The sequence below is a fragment of the Dendropsophus ebraccatus genome, chromosome 8, assembly GCF_027789765.1.
Source record: "Dendropsophus ebraccatus isolate aDenEbr1 chromosome 8, aDenEbr1.pat, whole genome shotgun sequence".
NCBI lineage: Eukaryota > Metazoa > Chordata > Amphibia > Anura > Hylidae > Dendropsophus > Dendropsophus ebraccatus.
The window spans coordinates 41185917-41204833 of record NC_091461.1 but is presented as its reverse complement, the minus strand read 5'-3'; the positions used below and the strand labels follow the sequence as shown (position 1 = coordinate 41204833).

The 18917-nt window shown below is 42.3% G+C and overlaps 1 protein-coding gene across 3 annotated transcripts in view; it reads left to right on the top strand.

Moving 5' to 3' along the window:
- Nucleotides 1-18917, top strand: part of TACC2 (transforming acidic coiled-coil containing protein 2) — a 137208-nt gene that overhangs the window by 99402 nt on the left and 18889 nt on the right. For all 3 annotated transcript variants that reach the window (XM_069980243.1, XM_069980242.1, XM_069980244.1), the window contains exons 7-11: nt 7275-7438; nt 9061-10246; nt 13441-13501; nt 15037-15244; nt 16162-16223. In XM_069980243.1, the coding sequence (XP_069836344.1) occupies nt 7275-7438; nt 9061-10246; nt 13441-13501; nt 15037-15244; nt 16162-16223 (1681 nt within the window). The remainder of the gene's footprint in view (nt 1-7274; nt 7439-9060; nt 10247-13440; nt 13502-15036; nt 15245-16161; nt 16224-18917) is intronic.

Genomic DNA, 18917 nt, shown 5'->3' with positions numbered 1-18917 from the left:
GGCCATATATACTATGGCCTCTCTCAATGCAGTGGCTGAATCATCTAATAATTCTCGCACTGTAGAGTTTGCTATAAATGTGTAAAATAACTTGTCCACTATCCACAGCATAGGGGACAAGTAAGAGATTGTGGGGGGTCCGACTTCAGTACCCCCTGGTGACCTCCATATCAGCCCGCAGCTCCATTGTTTTGAATAGAGCCGCAGGTACGGTATGTGACCAGTGGCTCTATTTATTCCTATTGAGCCTAGGAATCAATAGACCGTGGGTCACATGTCGTATCCGCGGCCCTATTCAAAACAAAGGAGCCGTGGGCCAATACAGAAATCGCCAGGGGGTACGTAGGTCGCATCCCCTACAATCTCTTACTTGCCCCTAAAAGTTTTGTATATTTCTGCCATGTTGGTAGACATAATAAACATGTTATGCTTACCACTACGCGCTCCCCCGGTGTCCCACTGGGCTTTCTGGTGTCCCCCACTGGCTGCAGCTCCTCTACTTCAGAGAATAACTTGTCATGGGATAGACAAATTACATTAGAAAGCTTCATAACCTATTATAATACAATCATATTGAGGGCTGTCCCACAGGTTTATATTAATTTTGTGTTAGATTATGCAAAACATAACAATTATACAATGGAACCTGTGCCTGGACAATGCTGTTACATGCTTGTTATGGCGCCCCCTGGGGTTCTATTGATTCCCTCCTGAGACAATTAAACATGTTATGCTTACCTCTCCGCACTCCCCTGGTGTCCCTATGTGGCCTCTCCGGTGTCCCCCGCTCATTGCAGCTCTGTTACTTCTGAGATTAACTTTTCTCAGGAGTGACAGCCTGCTTAGCCAATCAATGACTTAGATGGTACAGCACCGCAGCCAGTGATAAGCTGAGTGGGCTGTCACTCCCAAGACAGAAGTAGTGGAGCATATCATGTTTATTATGTTAACCAACAGTGCAGCAATATATAAAAATTCTAAACAGTGGATAACACATTTAAAGCGGTTATCTGGAGAGCAGAAAATGCCCTACCTCTCCGACACTCTGGTAGGCCCTTTTCTGCTCTCAGGATAACCTCTCTAATCTCAGAACGGGTATCCACATTAGTAGCCAAAAGATCAAAGACTGGACATCCAAATAGGTCATGTTAAGCCTCTGGAGCTAAAGACAACAGACATCAACCCAATATCTAAGGACAACGTTAGAGGCCAGAATTATGAATCTGCCATTAGTTATTGCCTTTCACTCTTTCAGTAAACCTTTTTTTTTGTGCTGGTGTGTACTGTTCTGCTTTCCTATTTCTGTAAACATTAACATGGTTTAAATACAAACGGATGGAAAATCTAATAGTTTTCTGCATTCCTTAAATGTAATATAGTTATACAAACAGATGGAAAAGACAATTGTGTGAACAGGCTCGTAAGCAAAAACCTGTATGCTTTCCTGAACGCATGGCCTCAATTTATGGTATGCCGAAACATGGGGGAGGGGGTTAAAAAACAAAATAATAAAATTCAGTTTTTTAGTTGTATCATATTTTGGGAAAGCATCAGCGGCCATCATTATAGTGTTCATGGGGATGGCCAACAGGTTTTTCGCTACATGATGAATAGGAAAAAAAAACATGAGTGCTTCTTTAACTATAGTGGATCATGTTGTGATATATTAACATGTTGGCAGACTGAGACTTTACAGGGTATGACAGCTGAAGCTATGAGCCTGAAATTTTCTTTAGAATGATTGTCACTTCTCTTGTCACACAGCGGTAAGGAGGGGGAGGTGGTTTTCCTAGTCTAGTATGAGGAGGATTCAGATCATTGTTGTTTAACGGGATTCTAAAATGCGTTAATATAGACCGACACAATAGCTAAGTAGAAAAAGAAAACATAGACAAATAAATACAAAGACGTAAACAAGAAAAAGATATACTTAAGCTATGAATATAGATAACACCTGTCCGAGGGAAGGCTGGGGATGGATATCCAACGAACACATAGTTGGAGAGTAGTTTCTTTCAGCCATGGAGGCACCTGAGCAGCCATGTTAGGCTATGTTCACACTGCATATGATTCCGTCCGTAGTGCGAACCGCGAATATACGCACGTAGTTTTGAGGTTGATGCGTTCGCTTGAAAGTATACGATATACGCCCGCACAGTGCACACTACATATGAGCTTACGGCCAGATCGTATACGGCGCCGTGAGAAATGAACAAGACCATTGTTTGAGGACGGAAATGTTGAAACTCAGGGCCGTGGATTTCCATGCGGTCCCGTACGAAGTACTTATTTCAGCCAAATTGAACTTGATTTTTCGATCCAAAAGGTTCTGTGTGGTTTACGGGGCTGGGCGATGATTTCCAAGTAAATGACCTGCCTCAGATCGCTTTGAAACAAGCTAGGGAAGCATAACTGTACTACGGGCGTATGTTCGCGGTTCTTACGCATCCGGCCGCATGTCTATTTTTCCCACGCCCGTAGTTTCAGCCACACATGTACAGCGGCATACGATCTATGGACGGAATCATACGCAGTGTGAACATAGCCTTACACATGAACCATCTGCTTCTAAATGGACCTCCTTTGTGCTTTCTCTCCACCCCTTCTCAAATCTTTCAGAAAGGTTGCCCCCGTTTAAATTTGAGCAGGCACAGAACAGCTTAATGTGGTCATATGTAGAGAACGTGAATCCTAAACCCCCATCAAGTACATGTCTAAAGTTATAAGCCATTCAATGGACACCTACCAATGAGTTCCTAAGTAATTAAATATCCAACAGACAAGTAAGATAAACATAACACGATAAAGAGAGCCAACAATAGGCCACTTTTGGGAAGTCTAGAAACTTAAGGCCCTGTTACACAAAGTCATTATCAACCCGGGATCTCAAGTGAATGGAGTGCAGCAGTGCTGGGACATAGTGTTAAACCACTTGCTGCATCTTGATTATCAGGATAGGGGAAACTCCTAGAGGTCAGACCTGCACCAATCATAAAGGAACATGACTGTTTTTTACACTAATTAATACAAGCAAAGCTTATTCTGCTTATTCCCTGACTACTACTACTATTATAACCATAAAATATTGTTCTGCGGACTCCCTACACACAATATATGTTATCAACGTCTCTTTAAGTTCAGCTGCCACATAGTGAAGAAGAGTGTTTTATGGTCTTTATCTATAGGATGCATATTTTGTAAGTAATGACAGTGCTGTACTGTATACTGTTACCTCTACTACACGTATAATAACTGAAACAGTCAATGACGTGTTAGGGATCATATAGTATGTCCAGTCTACTTTTATCCAAGTAGTGCTTATGTGGCCTAACTTTGCAGTATATGCAGGTACTTGTACTCTCTGGGTGGACATGCTTACTCCCTCTCAGTGTAGGAGTAGCTTTCTGGACTGTATAGACGCAGTAAGTCCATGTTCACATGGCATAAGACACCGGCCGTTCTGTCACCCTACTGGGTCACGAAACAGCCGATGTCAGAGAAGATCATCCCGACCGGTACTGCTGGTACATCCGTGCGTGCTTGCATCCGAATTCCCCACTGCACACAATGGAGCGTGAGGCCGGAGAGTGTGTGCACTGACAGATTTTCTGCGGCCGCTATTCACTGAGTAGCGACTGCAGAAAACTGACATGTCAGTTTCTTGTGGCGCCGCTAGGGATCCTGGACGGAGTGTATACTATGTGTATACACTTCGGTCAGGATTCTTTAGAAGGCAGCACTACATATATTTCGTAGTAACAACGGCCATGATTATTACGTAACTTACGTAGTGTGAACATAGCCTAATACTGTATCCAGATGGATGTTGGGGTAATGGATGGAATAGAGAAAACCAACCTTAAATGATTGCTATTGACAGCCTTCTTACATGTGTACAATGTCGGACTGGGAGATGGAGAGAATATGATCCTGAGGGCCTCTCTATCTATACAGATCAGTCACATATAAATATCATCTTGTTATGGTTGTCCACCAGACATATGAGTATCCTGGTGGGATAGTCTGAACCTGTATGTGTTCTTAGTGTATGTTCACGAAACATATTTTCCCCAAATTTCTGCATTTCCAATGTGCTTTTTCAAAAAATAAGCTCAAGAAAAGTAGTATGCCGTCATACACATTGTGAATAGCGGAATGTATCCCATGCCGATGCATATTTTGGTGATGTGTGTCAAACAGGCGCCAAAGCACACTGTGACCCTTGCACCCTGGCCTTAAGGCCGTATTACACGATTATCGTTTACAGATTCACTATAACGATTGCTCGCTATTGAAAACTACCAATTTTGTAGTGAACAATTCTGAGGTTATTACATTTACCGATTATTGTTATGAATGATCATTTCTAAGTCGTTATATGGTCACTAATCGTTCCCACACAACATGTCTTATTGGCGAACGACTTGAACGACTTTAAAATGAACAGATATGTGAATGAACGGCGAACTACCAGCAACAATTTTTTAACATGTTGAAAGACAAAAATGAACGATTTTTCATTCGTCATTTGATCGTTGGGTGTTATTACGCGGATAGATGATTGCAAAATTTTCCATCAGTATATCGAATGTTTAAACAATAATCGCTCCGTGTAATAGGGTCGTTAGAGAGTCTGTTTAGAGGAGGGGTGGACACCAAGCAGAAGGGTTTTCTGCCATAGGACTATGTTAGTTCTTTGATCTTCCTAAGTGATCCTGGTGCTATTCCTAGAGGAGATTCCTCTAGAGGAGAATAGCAATTTGTCAGTAATTGTAATCCACAGGAATCATTAGCATACAATCTGGTACCATCATTCACATTTAGTAGATGGTAGGAAGAACCGTTCTTACCCCTTGAAGGTGGCAGCAGCCCTTTTGCCCAATGCAGCACAAGTGTGTTCTCTTCCCACATAATAAATTAGGGCATGCATGAGTTCTAGCATCTAATACTAGTGGGCTACTGGGCAACATGGTAACCAGAGGTTGGCATGGATGGCCTTTAATCATGATAGGACTTGGTTACACATCAGTATGCAGCAGGCCCATGTAATTGTTGCTGCCATGCCATCCCCCTCTCTCACATATATTACATAACGTTATATTATATCATGTCCTGCTTAGTGTGTCTGGTATTAGTTATGTACAGTCATGCACCTTCTCACTTGCAGGCTCTTGTTTGCATACCTGAGGATAATTCCTGGTATATTACTATTGTCCCTAGCAAGCATCCTGGTTCACCTCCGTCACCTCCCCTTCACCGCCGCTCAGATTATTGACCCTTTGTGTTGCTATTTCTTGAGTGCGGAAGCCTTTTACTTAGTATCTTCTTAGCTTCTTACCTGCTGGACATTAATCTTCATTAACACATGAACATCCACTTAACCTCATGGTAAAGTCACGCAAGCCTGGATTGTACACACATTCTATTCATTCCAAATTGTGGACCTCACTGCCTCTATTTATGTAGCCATGTTGTCTCAACCTGCAAACTGTTTACCCAGCGCTGACTTCATCCGTGTGTTTGTTGTAAGCACATTGTAACCGTAACATTCTCAGCAATAGCTCATGCCTCAATGATGTCACCAGATGCTTGCGTATAGAGTTTGCGTTCAGTCCAAGTATATCAAGCATATGCTAGAACTGAAGTCAGCTAGTGCCTGAGGGAGTGGGTGTGATGTGCCATAGAAATATAGCTGACATGATGGGACATGTAGTGCGAGTCATCGCTCTGATGCACAATGGTGGTGATGGACTCAGTCCAAACTAACTTCCTCCATGGCTGCACCCAAGCTCTGTAATATACCTCCCTGCAGCTGACTGCAACTTACATACATGGCTTTCCACCTCAAGGTAACGTTTGCCTTAGATTTTGGGTCCAAATGGGTATTGTTTCTCCTTGAGCAGACGTGTGGAGATTTATAGGCCTTTAATTGGAAAGTATGAAGGATATGCAAAGAACCTCTCTAACACCACCCTTTGAAAATATCTTTCCCTTCAAGTCAGTCTTTGGGTCCATTTACACAAAAAGATTATCTGACAAAGATTTGTAGCCAAAGCCAGGACTGGATTTGAAAAGCGGAAATTTCAGGCTTTCCTTTATGACCTGATCTTTGTTTATAGTCTGTTCCTGGTTTTGGCTTTAAATCTTTGGCAGATAATCTGTCAGATAATCTTTCTGTGTAAATGGACCCTCAGACTCTGATTAGAACCCTTAAAATTTGACGGGGACAGCTGTTTCGGGGAGAGATTTCTGTATTGGCTTAAATCCTCAGTCAAGTTCTAAAGGCCCTATTCCACCAACAGATCTGACGACAGATTATCTGCCAAAGATTTGAAGCCAAACCCAGGAACAGACTATAAAGAGAGATCAGGTAAAGGCTGGAATAAAGGAAAGACTGGATTTCTACTCTTTTCAAATCCACTCCTGGGTTTAGCTTCAAATCTTTGGCAGATAATCTGTCGTCAGATCTGTTGGTGGAATAGGGCCTTTAGGCTTCTAACCAAACACTGACTTGAAGGGAAAGCATCCTACAAAAGTTGGCATCAGATTGCTGTTTTGCATGTCTGTTTTATATTCGTTTCACGCTGGTGGATTTGTACCATCAAACATCTGATGATCAGGAAAGCAGTGCAGCCATTATTAGGTCGGTTTCATTACTCAATAAATCTGTGCACCCATTAGGTTACTCTTATAATAATGCCAGCTATGATGCTATGAGATATTGTACTTGTATAATGCTATTGTAACCCTATACTGCTGCTGGGCAATGGATAGAAATGTGAAGCTGCTTTGAATTACATTCATACTATCATTGCATTGCATTATATTATATACTGATGGCTTATCATAAAACATTGACTTTTGATTTACTGTCTATCTACATATGTTCCTTTCATGTTTACCACGTGATTTGATTATTGATGTTCTGGAATTAATATAATGTTATTGTAGTGAATATCAATCATGCGAAGCTTTTAGTTCAGATACCGCTGTCGGGATCTTTACTTAAAGGTAACCTGTCGTAGTGAACATTCAGTCTGATCTATGGCAGCAGGTTATACAGCAGGAAACTGAGCAGTCAGTCATGTATAAAAGCTGAAGTTTAAATAGACTATTTTTTTTTCCTGGAAAGAGTATTTTATTTCAAATAGACCACCTTAACTAGTAGAATGATCACTTCCTTTTTTATATTTGACTTTTTCTTCCAATTTTGTTTATTATTCTGGAGTGATCAACATAAATTGTATAATAATATTCTCTTTTATTGTATATAGGAGCTCTGATTCTGAAGAAGCTTTTGAGACCCCAGAATCAACAACCCCAGTAAAGTCTGTACCTCCAGTCCCTATTCCTGTACTTCCAGAGGTTCTAGACCAGCAACCAAAGCAACGTGAAGAAGAAGAGACTCCTTACCTTCCACCCAAGCCTCAAGAACCAGGTAAACAGAAATAAGTGGTTGTTGAAAAAAACAACTCTGTAATATATCTTATCAGAAAAAGAATGCTTTATTCTCCTCTCATTAGGCTTTTTTCTTCCCCCTCATAAACTTTTATTCAGTCTTGTATTTACAGAAAGCACTAGCATTCCACTCAATGATCAGGTTACATGTTTTCCCCCTAGAATATATGGAGTGGTTAGGGGTAAGGGATAGGGAGAGGGATGGGATAGGGAGTGATTGGAGAGAGACAGAAGCAAAGAGAGACTGCAAAGAGACTAAACAAGTTGGCTGTGAGTCTTTGCTCCCACCCCAGTGCTTAATTTACAGCTTAGACTGCTAGGTACTGCTCTATATTCTCCTTCATGCTGTTGCTTTTGATGTTTAATATAAAGATATATGGAAGCAGGATCTCCTCTTTAGTGTGTGCAGTTTATGGGAGACATCACAGTGGTTAAGCTCCACACTAGCTCAGGGACGACTGAAAATTTAAGATAAAGCCTGCAAAGGAAAAAGCGGTGAAAGTGCCATATAGGGTCAGATAATGGTCAGAAACACTGCTTCTCCTCATGTGACAAGTGACAGCTTATTCTAAAAAGTTAGCCAAAACCACAGGTACAAATTGAGGCTAAGTTCACACAACATAAATTTTTTATAAAAACGGCCATTGCAACACCAGCGGCTATTTATTGAAAATTAAAATAACATTGTGTCCTATGGAATCCCGGCTGAAGTGTATACACTCCGGCCGGGATTCCATGCGGCCGCATAGAAAACTGCCAGTGCAGACAATGTAAAGCACGGCTCTGACCGCACTTTACATTGTCTGCTATAGTGATTTGAAATGCGAGCACACCCGAATGCACCTGCATTCCAAATCAAAAGAAGTGAAGTTCATCCGGCCGGTACTGCAGTGAACAGCCATGTCACAGAACGATCACTGTCTTACAGTGTGAACCCGGCCTAAGACCAGAAATTAACCATCTCCTCAAGGTCACCTAATGAAATCTGTCCATAAAAAGAGAAGTCCAGCGAAAATTTTTATTAAAGTATTGTATTGTCCCCCAAAAGTTATACAAATCACCAATATACACTTATTACGGGAAATGCACATAAAAAACTTTTTACCCTGCACCCACTACTGCATCAAGGCTTCACTTCCTGGATAAAATGGTGATGTCACGCAGCGGGCTGTGGCTGCTGGAGAGGATGATGGCAGGAAGACACTGAGGGACACAGGGCACTGGAGGGACACTGAGAATCCCTCTGCCATCATCCTCTCCAGCAGCCACAGCCCGCACAGATATGGGAGTTGGGTCGTGACATCACCATTTTATCCAGGAAGTGACATCACCATTTTATCCAGGAAGTGAAGCCTTGATGCTGTAGTAAGTGCAGGGAAAAAAAATCACTTTATGTTGATTTCCCGTAATAAGTGTATTTTGGTGATCTGTATGACTTATGGGGGACAATATAATACTTTAATAAAAATTTTCCCCGGACTTCTCCTTTAATGCTTACTCTAAATTGATGTATAAGGCAGTTTCAGTTTTAGAACATACCATATTGTTCCTTTTTCACAGGTTCTACAACCTTATGAGTTTTTTGCCCTTTTTCTTTTTTAGATTTGGCCCCCAATTTGGAAAGCACAGAAGCCACTGATGTGACTAATCCAGAGGACTTTACTGATTCTCCTTTTCGCCAGCCATCTAGATCATTTTCTGTTGTATTTGATGAAGACAAACCTATAGCAAGTAGCGGAGCATATAACTTAGACTTAGCTGCTGTTGAGTTTACAGAAAACGATTCTACATCCTCAGAAGCCCCCTCCAAAACTCGACGAAAATCCACAGACTCAGTTCCTCTCAGCCGCAATACTTTATCTAGGTCTCTTAGCTTACAAGCTGCAGACTTCCAACTTGAAGACTTGCCTACCAATCAAGGAGGATCTGATAGCGCTTGTAGCACTCTGCGTAGGACAAAGAAGGCACAGCCAGCCTCCCTGAAAAAGAAGACTGCCGGTAGTAAGAAACAAGCAGAAGCTGTTAACACTGATGACTCTAAAGACGTGAGCCAAGCATTACCAGGAGAGTCACAGGAAGTAGAAGTGGATAGAAATTTGCTGGGGGAACTTGCTCCATCTCCTCCTCCTTCTGAAACAAATGATGACTTACCAGTAGTTCAGAAAGAAGGAAATTTACCCCCCTTAGCTGACTTGTCCCAGATAGAGTCCCAGCTCAGTGGAGTTACAAGTTCTCCTCCTGTTGAGATCTACGGAACGCAAGCAACTGGAAGGTTGTCCCCACCTATACCTACCCATCAAAAACTTGAAGTGGCCCCCAGCGGCCCTGAAATACCAGAAAACCCTGCAGTGGTCGGGCAATCAGTGAGGCTGGAGTTCGATTACTCCGAGGAGGGACGTGAGGGTCAGCCTCCCTCAAGAAAAGGCAAGAAACCCGCAGGCAAAATGCCACTGCGGAAACCCAAGCCCAAAAAAGCTGTCGAAAAGCCTGACGCTCCTCCAGGAGCCCCTAGCCCTGTTCCAAATGATCCTGATGATATTCCCATAGGCAAAGGATCTTATACCTATAATCTGGATCAGTGGGATGATCCAAATTTTAACCCCTTCTCTTCCAGTGGAAAAATGCAAGACTCACCTTCATCTACCGAACAGCCTCAACCCGAACCAACTAAACCCATTGTAAAAAGATCAGAGTCGCCTGCTAAAACACCGGCTTCTTTCGAAATAAGCGCCGAGCCGAATGGGGAAAGCAATAAGCCAGCCAAGAAGAAGAAGACTCCACTAAAAACGTAAGTGACGAAAAGATTTTAGTCTACACAATATTTTAGCCTACTCTACAATCTTGTGCAAACAGTATGGCCACTTGCACTGCTGTATAGCTACTGTATATGACAAGACGGAAGAACTTGGGTTACATATGGCCAATATAAGAGACTGAAATTTAAAATTTACGGTGAACTATAGCCCTGGGTTAACCAGTATTGTCTGCAGATATTTCATGCAATGTTAATGCATTCTAAGCGGTAGTATACTGTTATCGGGACATGCATTAGTTACTGTGACCTATATACAGGCATATGTCCTGCAGCCTAGTGCTTTTATATTAGCGAAAACTGGGGCATCCGTTCAATAAGGGTTGTGCTTTATCCATTATTGCTTCCACTAGCTTTTTAGACTTCCAGTTCAATACTTTTGCACTGGTTTTCCAATGTTTCTGTCACTTGAGAGGTAATCAGTCGGAGGGTAGAGATACATAGGGGGAGATTTATCAAACTGGTGTACAGTAGAATTGTCAGTTGCCCCTAGCAACCAATCAGATTCCACCTTCCATTTTCCAAAGAATCAGTGAGGAATGAAAGGTGGAATCTGATTGGTTGCTAGGGGCGACTGAGCCAGTTTCACTTTACACCAGTTTGATAAATCTCTCCCATAGTGTATATATACAATTCTTTATTCTGCCCTACTAAGGATCACTCAAATGGCCCCAAAATATTATTTTGTCATTATTATTCTATATCAACATTATATGGAGCTAAATATATAAGGAGGCAGAGGTGTAGGTCTTTCTAATGTTTTTAAAGAAAATTGCCGGCCTCCTACTTTTATATGTACTATGGCCATAGTCTATTAGAACACAGAATTACCTGTCAGAAAAAAAGCCACACTAAAACACAGAGCTTATATAAATCCAGGCAATTATTGTTCCTGGTTAAAGTGCAAGGCAATAGTGATAACCACTAAGCCGCACTGAGCCTTTTATAGATTCTAAAGACTTAGACCACATGATCTTGTCTGTCTAATATTGTGATAAGTATTTTCTATAGTCTTGATGGTAAAGCAGGATCACTAGCTGCAGAATGTGGAAGGAAGAGTCACCCTAGTGATTGATCATTCCAACCATGAGTAACTTAACAACATATATCTAGCAGCAAACATCTCCCCTTATTAGTGGTCATTATACAGTATTCCTTTCTATCCAACTGTCTATAACAGATTGAAAAATATATTAGTATAGCTGTCATTTCAACATAGATCTGATATGTCATAGCCACGTGTCAGAGGTTTGTATAGGTGGGGGTACAGGAAGACCCCCGACGATTGTTACAGTCAAGGAGCAGGTGCGCTCAGCTGCCCACGCTCTGCCCCTTCTTCTACACTTTCACTGCTAATGTAAGGGTGGATGGAATTATAATGGAACCTATGGAACTTCCAGTAGACCTGATTGTCAATCAAATAGTAAAATATCTATATGTACGGAATGGGTGGGGTGGGGGGCATAGAATCAAAATAAAAACAGTGTCGGAGTCAGGGTACCTAAAGCTCCAAAATGATATAGTAACTAGTGGCCGCAGGTCCTCTGTACAGATATGACTGGATGATATGGCACTTACTTGTAGAGATATATTTTTGACTCTCATATCAAAGAAAAGAAAACTTGTTCCTCACTGCCACCTATTGGAGGTAGGATCCCTTCAAATTAGTGTCTTAAAATATAACTGGGGATTATATGCCAAGCCAGAATCTCCCAAAAGGAAGAGTTACTCATCTGTAAACAGCTCTTTTGGGATTCTTTGCTGTGAACGGATGCTACCTCCAGCAGGTGGCAGTAAGGAGCAAGCTTTTTCCTTCTGGAGAAGAGCTTCTTCCCGAGGAGTATTGCGCTGCTAAGAAGACTCTATATATCAGTTTTGTTGGTTTTCTGAAGACATACTACCCTCTTCAGTATTACGTTCTAGCAGAAGCCAACATGCAGGGGCCCAAGAGCAACGTGTTGAGAATCCTAGACTGATTACAGCTCTTCAGTCAAGTGGAGACATTGCTTTTAAAAGTTTAACTCTTCACTTTTTATTAGAAAGTTTCTGATGGCCACCAGGTACACCCCTCTTACATGTGTATCTGTCATACAGATATGTTTATAATGCATCAAATCCTATTGTTTAGATTTGGGGGGCGCTTGTAATGTTCTGTTCTTCAGTTCCTTCCTGGTGTATGTTATTGTTTGCGCCTACATAACTCTTCTGGCGCCATGGAGGGCATATTTCAGTACGCACAGCCTCCTGTCTGTCTGTCTCTTTGTCTCTATGTCTATAGGATGGTTGAAGATGTCGTGTCTGTCTGTTCTCTCTTGTAAGTAACTCTAGCCATTAATATATTCCTTACTTGTCAATCTCATCTTTGTTCCTGCTTCGCTCAGCATGGATTTATCCTCCCCTTCCTCGGCTTGTCTTATTTCTTCTTGTCTCTCCTGCCTGTACCAACTTGTCAAACTGCTTCTCACCTCCCATAAAGCCCTTGCCGTATGTGAAATTGTGCCTGTGAATATGTGAGGTCTGTGTGTAGAGCAGTGTCGTAAAGAAGGGTAAAGGGGGGGGGATGTGGGTCATACTTTTGCCTTTGGCTACACATTTTCTGTGTATTTCATGTAGCAATGCAGATGATCTGCCATACGATTACTGTAATATATGGTTGGCCACAGTCTACTAGAGAAACAAGAGATCGTTGTAAGATGTCCATATATACTAAGAGAATGGGGCTTGGGTCACTGCACGGATGCACTACTATGGGATTTGTAATAGTGACTAGAAACAGAAAAAACTAGGAGACAGCTAAAGAAAAATGTGATCATGTGCACACAATGGTATTGTAGACATGTGGAACATGCATGTGAAATACCACTCCCAGAGTTTTATAGATCCCAAATTTTACACATACATACATGAAAATTTTTCTCTGAAATTCCATCAGAAAAAAATTGTGGCATTCTGTAACTCGTGTTGTAATAAAGAGAGATTCTTCCATAGCTACATAGCTTCTGGTGGAGAAAATGCTAGCAAAGGCACGTGTAGGGCAGTCCATGGGTCTCCTACAGGTTGGTGCGCACAGCATTGCTGTATGTACGAGACCATAACTTAGGCTTGTATGTTACTATTATGTGTCTTTGTTTCTTGGCTTGACTCTTTTTTTCTCGCTTCTTGGAATTCAGCGACACATTTAGGGTGAAGAAATCACCGAAGCGTTCTCCAGTCACTGAGAATGGCTCTGAGGTATGTTTTTATGAAGTCACGCACACCATGACACTCATTCATTTTACAAGGTATAAATGTACAGGGAAATAAAAGGAAACACCCATATAAAATCCGAAAATTTGTTGTTGCTTTTTTTTTTTTTACCTAAATGAAGTCAGAGCAGCCGTTGCTGTTGCCATATCTTGGGTGGTTTTGGATCATCCATAGTTTCATTATTATGCAACTGAACATATTAGAACTCCATTTGCCAACTGTTACTCGTGATTTATGGTTGTTTCCTTACCTTTGAGGCTGAGCTGCAGTGACCCAGCTTAGCCACTACACAATCTATGGAGCTGTTTGCTTCCTGCTCTGTTTCACCATCCATGACAGTGCTGCGGCTCTGCCAAACAGCTGATTAGTGGTGGCGCCGGCACTAGAGATTAGCAAGCACTTCAAAAGCTTGGTTCGGCAGGTTCGCTGAACTTTGAAGGAAGGTTCAGGTTTGTCCGAACCTTGGAGGAACCACACTAAAACAGCTAAGTGATTGCAGGTATTTAGCTGTTTTAGTGCTGTTCAGCAAGTTTGTTTATACTTACCTGTCTGCTCTTCCCTGTATCCTCCTCCTCTGGTTACTGGTGTTCCCCGCAGCAAAACAAGCACTGGCCTGTCTCAGTCAGTAAGTTAGGCTGTTACTCTTGGGAGTGAAAGTTCGCTCAGCCAATCATTGATTGAGACCGCCCCACTATCTGTCTCAGTTGGTCAGTGATTGGTTGGGTGGGCCAGAAGCGGCTGAAAACACTGGAGACCCATAGGAGAACACTGGAGGAGCACAGACTGGTGAAATTTCTTCTTTTTTTTTTTTTAATGTGTATTAAATTGTGTGGGTGCCATTTTTACAAACCTGATTTGGTTTGCTTATCTCTAGTTGGCACCCTACTGGTATGATATTGATAACCTACCCTGAGGATAGGACATCAATAGATTTTTCCCAGCAAAACTCCTTTTAAACCCCTGACAGGTGAACAGTCAGTTCTTAAAGTGTAAGGATCTGAGTGACTTTGGTCTGATTGATATGGTTTGAGTCAGCTCAAAAATGCCAGATTTTGTAGGTTGTTTAAATTATTAAGTGCTTAGTACCTACCTCTGATGGGAAACATTGGGTCCTGGCTTTTATGTAGCTGTTACTTTAAAGAGGTTGCCCAGGGAAAAGTAACTTGTCCCCTTATTCCCTGCTGATCTCCGTATCGGGCCCCTGGCTTCTTCGTTATGAATACAGCCGCAGGTACGGCACATGACCCATGGCTCTATCCATTCCTATAGAGGCGCCGGAAAGAGCCAAGTAAGCACTTTTCAGCAGTTAAAGGTTATGTTTAACACTTAACGGGTTTATGGTCAGTTGGAAGGAGGCCCAATCAAAAGTTTGCTATGTGGCCCAGCCATTTCTAGTTATACCCCTGAATACTATGCAGGTGATTTTAGTCTCATAGCTGTGAGTTTAGTATTAGCATATGTGAATATTTGCATATAATATAATTAGTACTCAATGACTTTAATTTTTTTTTAATTTTTAGGAGCTCTCAATACTTTGTAAATCAGACACTCCTCCTGTAATAGCTTCAGAAGAACACGCTACTGATGAGGAAAAGCTGGCCTCTTCAGTCAGTAGCCAGAAATGGGCTTGCATGGCAGTGGACCTAGAACAGGACAAACAGGACTACCCCCAGCCTTCTGACCTGACCAGCTTTGTAAAGGAGAACCAGTTCCACAATTCTTCGGATGGTAAGTCCCCCTAGATTCCCTTGTGCACTCTTAATTGTTACCCCCATTGCTTATGTATTATTAAAGCCTGCCCTATAATGGCCTATTTATAGATTGATAGATTTTTTTGCCCTTGAACATGTTGTTTAGTTATATGTAATATTGATTGCGCTAAGGCAATGACCCTCATATCCTGTACACTGAATGCAGATCTGTCATTTTGTATTGCACGATGTTCTTATTCTGCAAGATTTACTATAAATGCCATCATTCCTGCAGCTATATAAAAAAACATAGTGGATTAGATAAATACCATTTTGATGACAGAAAGAGCATACATATTTATATCAGAGGAGGATTTTAAAGTGTACCTGCCATTTGGGAAAACTTTTGACATGTCATAGAGACATGTCTAAAGTTTTGATCGGTCTGGCTGTTCAGACCTGTATCAGTCGGCAGAACGAAACAAAAAAATTCAGGCTCCATAGACTTACATTATGAGCCTGACTCAATTTTTCATACACAGAGTGAGGAGAGGATGCGCTGCAGCGTGTCTTCTCCAGGCTTGTTCTTCCAATTGGTATGGGTCTGAACACTCAGACCGATCAAAACTTTTGATATCTCTCTATAACATGTCAAAAATATTCTGAAATGACAGGTATGCTTTAAGTCCTTTTGATTATTAGTAGGTTGTTCGCAAAAGCTCTCATTTATTGTCAAAGTGAAAAAATTTCTTTATTTAATCACTGAATTAGAAAAAAATGCTTAATATGAATTAAAAGCAAAGAAGAAAGAGATGTAATAGTATCAAAAAATACTACGACTCACCCCACAGGAGAAAAGCCCTCACAAAGCTCTGTAGACATACATAGGAAGCACATATTATGGGTTATAGCCAATGTTAAAATATTCTTCTTCTTTTTTTTTTTTTTTTTCAGATATAGATTATGGAAGCTCATTCAGTATAGAATACATGGAGAAGACTGGAAAATGCTCCCCAGTAAGATACATGGTGCCAATTCCTAAGTATTAATATGTGTGATTGCAGATCCCCCATATGGGTGATCAACATGCTGCTCTGGATTTACTACTGCCGATATTGGTGCAGAAGTAAGATGAAATATGTATCATTCAGGTGCACTGATTTGCTAATGTAGAAAAGTTGCAAATAAGGCCCCAAAATGTTGTGACTTCTTAAAATTTACACTGCCCACAATTCTTTCGCCGGAAAATGAAGGATGCACGAGGCATCTTATTCAATGAATAGGACATGCAAAACTTCAAGTGGAGTCCGCGTCAGGGGCTCCACTTGAAATTCCGCCAGAATTACTCAGTGTGAACAGGTCCTAATTGCAGAAATCTGCACCAACTGGAGGCAAACTCTTCCAGAAATGCCAGTCTTGATAATTTGCCCCCAAATCCTGCAATAAATCTGCAGTGTATCCAGAACATAAATTGACACACGACTAGAGATGAGAAAACTTTTCAAAAGTTAAGTTCAGCAGGTTTGCCAAACCTTGAAGCAAAGTTAGGATTCATCCTAACTGAACCTTAATTGAACTGCACTAAAACAGCGAACTGACTGCAGGTGTTAAGTTGTTCTAGTGAGATTCAGCAAGTTCGTTCAGCAAGCAATGCAGAATCTGTTGGCGCTATACAAATTAATATTATAATTATTATTACTTTCCTGTCCATGCTACCTCCGGTGTTCTCTGGTCTCTGGTGTCCCCCGCAGTTTCCTCCAGCTCACTCGGCCAATCACTGATGATTGATATGCATAATTGTAACTACTGGAGTCGTGGATCCACTGGACCGTCACTAGCGGTGGCTAAGCCGCACCAGGGAGCAGAGTCTAAGGGGCCGCTGGTCTTCCAACAGAGCCCACCGCAAGGTGGGATGGACTTGCTGCGGCAGGCGACCCCCAGGTCGCTACCTCTGGCTTGGCTTGCTAGTGACGGCGGACAAGGTGTAGCAGAAACAGTAGGCAAGCAGGCAGACAGGCAGCTGGATACAGGGAACCGCAGGTGGCAGAAACAATGTGCAGGAACAAGGGATAGAAACAACAGGTGCTGGGACAGAACACACTAGGAAGCATGTAGAGGCTCCAACACCTGTGGTGGGGCAGGGCTGCAATTTATAGGAGATCTACAGAGCAGCAGCCCATTAAAGGCACACTGACCCTTTAAGTTATAGCAGAGCCGGCACGCGCGCTCCCTAGGAGACAGGGACGTGCCCGTCGAGCTGACAGGGAGCTGGAGGAGGAGGAGCCCCAGCGCAGAGCAGGAGATGGGGCAGCAGCGGCGTGGCGAGAGGTATGTACCACGGCCGCGGATGTGACAATAATGAGTTCGTAGAGCCTCATTTAAGAGTCCTGAAACATAGGCTAGTCAGATATCCCTGCAGGGAAGGCCCAGCAAAGGGGTGGCTCTTGTAAGGAGACCACCAAATCCGCCCTTTTACTCAATATCCAACTCAATTTATGAGTGTTAGGGCCCTATTACAAGTAGCTATAATCAGCCGAATTGGGCCAATTTAGGCGATTATCACTCCATGTAATAGAGACAACGATCAGCCAATGAAATGATCATCAGCATCGTTGGTTTAGGTTTGGACCTAGAATCGTTGTGCGCCGACCGCGCATCGCTACCTGTAATAGTAATGCGCAGCCTAAGGCTAACGATTGCCCAAACACCTCATACCTTACTTCTCAGCGCTCCCGGTCTTCTCTTCTGTGCTCTGTAGCTTCCTGGCGGCTGCAGTGGCTGAGCGACCTGTCAGCTGACAGGCTGCTGATCCAATCACAGGCCGCAGGAAGTTGAGGAGCACAGAACAGAAGACCGGGTGCGGGTAGAGGTAAGGTATCAGGTGTTTTGGCAAGAGCTGCATGGACATCGCTAACGATGTCCATTCAGACCTTACTGCCTGGTTATCAGGCCGTCTAATAGGTCTAGTAAACAAGTTTGTGTACTAAAATGATCGGGCCGATTAGTCGGCCCGTGTAATAGGACCCTTAGGATACAACAAGGGGTATACTAAAACCAGGTATCTAATCAGAGACAGCTGTTTTGGGGGTTTTGTCCCCCATTCAGTGTGGGGTAGAATTGTGACTAGGCGAAAGCAATTCTTAGTAGACCACTGCGGTAAATTAGGGAGACCAGTCAAAGACATTGTAGGCTTCCAGCAAAAGTGCCTAACACAGTGAAAATCTAAACTGAGGCAGGAGCTGTCTTTTACTCTTGTCCTGGGAGTGACAGCGCCCTCTGCCTATCACCGGCCACGTTGCTGTCCTGTCTCAGTGAGTTATTGGCTGAGTAGGCTGGACACTCCTGAGACCTCGGGGAGCATGGACAGGACAGCATACTCTTTTTTTGTTTGTTTTTATGTGTATTAAATTGTGTGGCCGCCATCTTTACAAACCCATTACAAACTTGGCAAAAAGTTTGGTTAGGTACGTAGCAAATCTCAGTTCTTAAGTTTCAGATCGCTCATCTCTACACACAACGTTTTTCAAATCCTCACCATGGGATAATTTCCTCACCGGTTTTGGGACAGATTTTGTTTTTTTACATTGCATGGATGAGATTTTGTTAATGCTTTCACTGTCTGTTTTCACTGTTTGCTGTGTATATGCCATGTGTAACTATGCCATTAACTATAGATAGTGAAAAAGCCATAAAGATCATCTGCTATGGTA